The sequence below is a fragment of the Nannochloropsis gaditana genome, assembly GCF_000240725.1.
Source record: "Nannochloropsis gaditana CCMP526 unplaced genomic scaffold scaffold678, whole genome shotgun sequence".
NCBI classification, from domain to species: Eukaryota; class Eustigmatophyceae; order Eustigmatales; family Monodopsidaceae; genus Microchloropsis; species Microchloropsis gaditana.
In genome coordinates, this window is record NW_005803275.1 from 1 (window position 1) to 7,064 (window position 7,064).

Sequence of the window (7,064 nt, forward strand, 5' to 3'; positions counted from 1 at the left end):
ACCGCAGCTATTAACGCATACGTCTGCGACGAGGCCCTCTCCGCCTCCCTGGCCCGGCCCCTGACCTTCCGGCCCGTCCCTAAGGACGTGCGCTCTGTGGCCACCCTAGTCTACACGTCGGGGACCACCAACAAGCCCAAGGGCGTCGTCCTCCGGCACTCGAACCTGCTGCACCAGGTCAATTACAACTCCTTCACGGATTCCCCTTCCAAAGAGCCCGCCTACAACCCCGTCCTGGGTGATGTCCTCGTCTCGGTCCTTCCCTGCTGGCACATCTTCGAGCGCACCGCCGAGTACTGGATGTTCAGCAAGGGGATCCACGTCGTCTACTCAAACGTCAAGAACTTCAAGGCCGACCTGGCCAAGCACCAACCCCAATTCATCGTCGCAGTTCCCCGGCTCTTGGAAACGATTTACCGGGGCGTCTTGCAAAAGTTTGCTACGGAAAAAGGCGCGAAAAAGAAGATCATCGAATTTTTCACCCGCGTGGGGTCGGCCTGGGTCAAGGCCTGGCGCGTGGCCCGCGGTTTGGTCCTGCGCTCGAGGGCGCCCAACCCGATCGAACGCCTCCTCGCGCTCGTCCTCGCCCTCGTCCTTAGCCCCCTGGCCGCCGTGGGGGACAAGCTCGTCTGGAGTAAAGTGCGGGCAGGTCTGGGTGGGAGGATCAAGGTCTTGGTGGCCGGCGGGAGCTCCATGCCTCTGGTCCTGGAGGACTTCTTCGAGCTCCTGCGGACGCCCGTGATCGTGGGCTACGGGATGACGGAGACATCGCCGGTGATCACGAATCGCGTGGCGGAAAAGAATTTGGCGGGCTCGGTGGGGCGGACGGCGCGAGACACGGAGGTGAAGATTGTGGACCCGGAGTCTGGGGCCCGGTTGCCTGAGGGGCAGCCGGGCTTGGTCTTGATGCGGGGTCCGCAGATGATGGCTGGCTACAAGAGCAATGCGGAGGCGAGCAAGGCTGTCTTGGACCAGGAGGGCTTCCTGGACACGGGGGACCTGGGCAGGATCCACCCTCTGACGAAGCACTTGATCATCACGGGCCGGGCCAAGGACACGATCGTCCTCAGCAACGGCGAGAACGTGGAGCCGCAGCCCATCGAGGACGTGGTTTGCGCGAACTCAGCATTGGTAGACCAGGTCATGTGCGTCGGGCAGGATGAGAAAGTGCTAGGGATGCTGGTGGTACCCAACGTGAGGGCCTTGGCGCGGGCGGGACTGGTGGACAGGGGCCTGGCCGAGCGGGTGGCCGAGTTATTGGGAGGGCAGGTCCTGACGAACGGGATCGCGGGGAGTCGAGCTGAGCTGGAGGAGGTGGAAGCCAGCCTGAGGGAGAAGAAGGAGGTGAAGAAGGCGTTGCTGGCGGATATTGCGCGGGCGATGGGAAAGTCGTTCAGGGAGACGGAGCGGGTAGGGGCGGTGGAGGTGGTGCTGGAACCCTTCAACATGGCGAATGGTTTCTTGACACAGACCTTGAAGGTGAAGAGGAACGTGGTGAGCGGACACTACGCCCAGGAGATCGAGCAGATGTACCGATGAGTTTGGACGGAGCAGGGAAATTGGTGTCTCAGGAGAAAAAGGAGGAGGAAAGGCGTGTGTGTGGACGCACGGAGGGATTTGAGGGTGGTGGTGACGAAAGAAGGGGATCAGACACTTAAGGAGCTTCTTTTATTTAAGGGCGAGAGCACGTTTTCGAATAAAAGCGTATGAAAGAAAAAAATCATGAGGTCCACTAGTAAGCAAAAAAATGTTGAAGCAAGCAAAGCCCCAGCGCAGTAAAGAGCTTGTGTGTGAGGACATGAGTATATCGGCTTCGATCAAATCGTTCCCTTGGTAATCTTGTCTTGTACTCAGTCTCGCGGAAAAGTTAGCAACGCGACAGATCATGGGCATCGAGATCAGATCCGTGTTAAGGAGACTGAAAAGGAAGAGGCAGGCCACGAACGTGATCTGTCAGCTGCTTGACACTGGTCTTTTCTGGCAAAGCATTGGACTCGACGCCTAGATCTCCCCCCGTCCATGCGAGGCGAAAAAATCTCCAATTTTCGCAACTTTCCTTCTGACATAATATTTGTCTTCTTTTCTTCGCACCCGGAGGTCGCGACTTCCGTGCCCCTCCATGAATTTCCGTCTCTTACTTCCTTGCGTTTTTCCGAATTACATCCTGGCGCTGGTTGCTACGACGGCAGTCCTACGGCCGTGTGTAGTAATGACAATGTCCCCGGCTTCCATATGCCCTCCCACAAAGGCGGCATCTTTCATTTTCAATCCCTCCCTCACACTCATCTCTGGCTTTAAGCTACCATCTTCCGCTGGCTAGCCGGGACTCTCTTCCCTATTTTCCGCCTCCACACAACCAAATCTATCGTCTACAATGCTCGACAGCCTTCGCGCGTACCCCTACAGCTCAACCTCAATCTCCAAGCTCCCGCTAACGTCACCGACAATTTCGCACTTTCCTTCCGTCCAACCCCTATCTCCAGCCCCAGGGCTTCCGTCCCTATCATGATCTTCCGGTGCTCTCTGGGTTCCAGTCACTCCCCGCGTCGCACATCCCCGCTCCCTCGCTTCAGTCCTGCGTACGCTGGCTGCCCTCGTCCGCCACTCGGGAGAGGATAGGCAGCACGGTGGCCAGAGAGGTCAGGTCCACCTGGGTAAGCAGGCAGGCGGAAAGGATCACGAACCCACCCAGTATCCCCGAAGGCTTCAAGCGCTCTCCCAACACCACGGCGGACGTGGCTGCGGCAAAGAGGGGTTCCGTGGAGAAAATGATCGAGGTCTCCTCCGAGGAGACGTATTCCAGGGCCGCCGACTCGATCACCACAGCCAGGGCGCTCGAAATCAGGCCCGTGTAGAGGAGAGAGAGGAAGTGGGGCGTGTCGAAGAGGATGCTCAGGTCTCCCGTGTTCTGGAACATGCCGGTCGTCACGGCGGCCCATACGGCCGAGACTCCGAAGACTGAGATCATCTGGGCAGCCGCCAGGGGGATGGCCTTGCCAGGGAGCTGCTTCATGTAGTGCTCGATGCGCATGAAGGCGATACCGAACCCCAGAGGCTGGCCTAGAGACCACAAGTCTCCAATCACGGGGCCCGTGGCGCCTTGCAAGGTCAGGAGCCCGACACCGAGGACGGCCAGGCCGCAGGCGGTCCAGGTGGTGGGCGCGATCTTCTTGCCCAGCAGACCTTGGATGAGCGGCACCACCACCACGGTCAGAGAGCAGATAAAGGCGGACTTGGAGGCCTCCGTAGTTTCCAGGCCGATCGCCTGCGTGATGTACCCCAGGGTGACCCACAGGCCCACCTCCAGCCCCGCCTTCAAGACCGGCATTCCTTTCCCCCATAAGAAGGGTAAGAGCGCCACCGAGGCCAAGAGAAAGCGCATGCTTGTGAGCAAAGATACGTCCACACCGCAGGTGTCCAAGTATTTGAGCGCGCCGAAGTTAGAGCCCCACAACAAAGCTACCACCACCAGCATGGCCTTGTAAATCGTGTTGTCTTTCTCGTCCGTTCCCTCCAGTGACACTCCCTCTTCTAATTCTCCTTCTAAGCTCTCTTGTCTCTCCAATAAAGACGTCGTGCCGCTGCTGCTGGTGGTAGACGAGGCGCGGCCTTTATTCTTCCTGCCCACCAATGCCAAGGGGTCGAACGTCTGGACTTTGCTGCCGCCGCCTCCATCCATCTTGCCAGCCAAACAAGGCTGGTGCCGCCTTCCAAACCCAGGCATGTGAGGCGAGGACAAAAAATACGCTCTTGAAGCCGGAATGGTCTCTAGAGGCTTCACTGATCCCGGAACGAAACCTAAAGTTCCTTGCGGGCATGCAAGACACAACAACCCCACAGCCGCCGCTGCGAGCTTACAGCTGCTCAGGGTCTGCGGGGCTCTTCTTTTCTTCCCCCGGCTGGGTGTCATTAGGCTAGTAGACATGATAGGCAGTACTATCTAATATTTACGCGGAAAGTATATAATTTGACAAGGAGGGTGGGCGGAGGCGGTGCGCTGCTGGTGGTGGCTTGACAGCACGGTGGCGGCCTCACGGTCACCTCGCACGGGCAGATCGAGCCACAAACAGATTTGTTATCCCTTGGTCTCTGTCTACTTTTGGTGCGGAAGAATGTGGAATGAGAAGAGGGCGTGGCAATAGAGAAAGCGCGGCTTAGGGCTCTGGCACGATCAAGCCCTTCCGTCACATGCGTGTCTCCGCTCTCAAGATGACTCAGGCCGGCTCAAAAAAACAGAATTACGCAGGAAATGCAGCATGCTGCGCCACTCAAGCCATCTGACCATCCACACGCGACTCCGAGTCTCATAGAACCAGAGCGTGGCTCCAGTGAGCAGCAGGGGGGCAGGCCGTGCGAATTGTCACCGTCTCGCGCCCGAACACGTCGACGAGATCTTCGCTCGTTGGCTGTCTAGGGGGCAGGAAGAGGCAAAGCACGGGCTCGCTTGAAGGTGCCCATGGGACGGAAAGTCACACCCACTGACCGCATGCTCACCATGCACACACCTAATTTTGAACAGGATCCATCGCCATCCTAGAAGGTGGACGTTTTGTCGAGCCCATGGCAAATTTCCGTAAAGAACATTGTCGTCTTGCTGCTGGAGGCTGATACCGAACGTGGAACAATTCCCTTTTCCGGAGTGAGGTTCCCCTTGTTCTCCTCCCTGTTTCAGTCAATTTCATCTTTCCAGCTCCTGTTACATTGAAAAGACTAGCTTCATTGAGGAAACAGCAATTATCCCGTTTTTGGTTCTCGATCATGGGCCTGAGGACCGCAGCTATTAACGCATACGTCTGCTACTCCGACGTTGTCGAAGTGCGCCATCCGCCCCAGCCGAGGCCCCTCCGTCCTTATTTCCTTCTTTTCCTTCTTGTGGCCAATATCCTTGCTGTTGAGGGACAACAGCAAGTGTTTAATATCTCCCGCCCCTCTGGTACCGGCATATTGGAATATTTTCCATTGGAGGGCGAGAACAAGGACGATGGCGGCGGCGTGTGCCTGGACGGGTCACCGGCAGGCTATTACTATCGTCCGGGTCAGGGTCCCGGCGCCAACAAGTTCTTGCTCTATTATGAAGGTGGCGGATGGTGTACCAGTGGTAGGTCAAGTGTGCGGGTCGAAGTTTGTCGTCCCTCTACGTCAATCGTTCGTTTTCTCGCAGCGCCCGATTACGAGCTTTTCTTGACTGATCTTTTCCCATATCCGTGCCCATCATGTGAGGCGTGCCCAAAATTGGCCAATCATAACGATAAAAACTCTTCCCTTTTCCCCTGCGACAGACCGGGACTGCCACCTGCGCGCCCAAACCCCCTTGGGCAGCAGCAAGGAGTGGCTGCCCTACATGGAGGCTTCGACCTGCCTGGGCTCCTACTTCCTGAACACGAGCAGCAACCCCTTGCACGACTGGAACATCCTCTTCATGAAGTACTGCGACGGTTCTTCCTTCTCCAGCATGCTCCTCCAGGCTGTCTCGGTCACTACGCAATTCCTGAATGCCAGTTCCGGAGAAGCCCTGACGGCCCATGTCTACTACCGGGGCCAGCGCATCCACGACGCCCTCCTCGACACCTTTGTCCGCCGGCACGGCCTGCTCGAGGCCTCGGACGTTGTGGTTGCGGGCTGTTCCGCGGGGGGCCTGTCCGTCTACCTGCACGTGGACGAGGTAGCGGCCCGCTTCACGGGGCGGGCGGGGGCGCGCGTTCGGGGCCTGGCGGATTCCGGTTTCTTCGTGGACACCGCCCCGCCCTCGGCACTGGGAAATCATGGCAACGAGAAGGATGGGGGCGCAAGGTGCGAGGGCGGGCAGAGCGGCGGTGAGACGCTGCGGTGGCTGGCGAGCAGGCAGTTTGCCCCCGCGCTGAGCCCAGAGGCCGTGGGCTGCCTGGCCGCGGGGGGGTCGGGGCCACAGGGTGAGGACGCTGTCGAGACGGTGTTGGGCGCGGGGAAGGTCCCAGGACAGGGGCGGCGTTACATGCATGCGGGGCCCTCGACGCGCCTGAGGACCCTGGAGGCGCTCTTCCCCGCTCAATCCCTCGTCCGACATACCGCCCCTCCCTCCCCCCCGTCCCTTTTCCCTCCCCCGCCTGGGGACACAGAGGCCGAGGTCCGAGCTCGCTGTCTCTTTGCACGCCACCTGCTTCCCTCCCTCCGCACCCCGGTCTTCTCCTTCTTCAGCCGCTACGACGGCGCCCAGACCTCGAGCTTCGCCTGCCTAACCGACCCGGAGGGGCAGGCGGAGGCTGTGAATGCGGCCTCCCGGGCCTTCGTGCGCGCTTTCCGCGAGAGCCTGGCCGCCTCCGCCGTCCCCCACGGCTACTTCATCGACGCCTGCTTTCGGCACTGCTTCTGGGAGCTGGTGCCCGCGCCCCCCTCGTTTCCGTTGGAAGGGTCGACCGTGGGGGCGCTGCCCATGTCCTCGAGTGTGATCAACCCCTGGACCTCCCTCAAGGCGCCCTCGGGCAGGTCCGCGGCCGAGATCTTCCTGGCCTGGTATGAGGGTCGAGGGGGGCTGGACGACTGGCGCGAGGAGAGGACGGAGGCCTTTCCCTGCCTGAGCTGTTGTCGGGGCTGAGGGTGCGCGTCGGGGAGCGGTTCCACATGGCGGGGGATGGAGACGGGGGAGGGTGTGAAGGGATGAGGGGTAAGACAAAAAGGTCTGTGATTGACTACGGGCCCGCCAGAAGAAAGGGGGTTGGGCATGGAACAAGACGGGAGGAGAGCTCGCGTCGCGAGTCCTGGCCGCGGGTTGTATTTAAGGGCTAATAAGAATGTGTGACAGGGAAGCAGGTGTGTGAGTGCCCCCCGCCCACACCAAATGTAAGGCAGCGTGTGTCGAGAGAAATCCAGCAAAGCTCCAAAACCAAACTCAGGAGCCACGCGCCTCTGGCCTCATGTTTCACCCACATTGCTTTTCCGTGCAGCTCACAACTCATCCATATCCAACTCCTCCTCCTCCTCCCCCCCCCTCCCTTTCTCCGATGCCGCTCGGCGTCTTTCCTCCTGCCGCCGTTCATATTTGGCCTCCGCCTCTTCCAGCTTGCGTCTGGCTGTGTCCCGGCCCATAC

The 7,064-nt window shown here is 59.6% G+C and overlaps 2 protein-coding genes across 2 annotated transcripts; one reads left to right on the forward strand and one right to left on the reverse strand.

Moving 5' to 3' along the window:
- Positions 1-2,569: 2,569 nt before the first annotated feature.
- NGA_0480100 (uncharacterized protein) lies at positions 2,570-3,679 on the reverse strand (the record flags this gene model as incomplete). The annotated part of the gene is made up of 1 exon (XM_005853936.1): positions 2,570-3,679. One exon carries the CDS (start codon positions 3,677-3,679, stop codon positions 2,570-2,572), a length of 1,110 nt encoding a protein of 369 aa, XP_005853998.1.
- An 835-nt stretch (positions 3,680-4,514) lies between these two features.
- NGA_0479900 (uncharacterized protein) lies at positions 4,515-6,875 on the forward strand. The gene is made up of 2 exons (XM_005853935.1): positions 4,515-5,098; positions 5,280-6,875. Exons 1-2 carry the CDS (start codon positions 4,759-4,761, stop codon positions 6,569-6,571), a joined length of 1,632 nt encoding a protein of 543 aa, XP_005853997.1. The 5' UTR covers positions 4,515-4,758; the 3' UTR covers positions 6,572-6,875.
- The last annotated feature ends 189 nt before the right edge of the window (positions 6,876-7,064 follow it).

What these genes read in the sequence shown, in the direction of transcription:
- NGA_0479900 (XM_005853935.1), top strand. Translation starts at nt 4,759, where the DNA reads ATGGGCCTGAGGACCGCAGCTATTAACGCATACGTCTGCTACTCCGAC. An exon ending in TGGCGGATGGTGTACCAGTG is followed by an intron (nt 5,099 to 5,279) that starts GTAGGTCAAGTG and finishes CCCCTGCGACAG; the next exon opens with ACCGGGACTGCCACCTGCGC.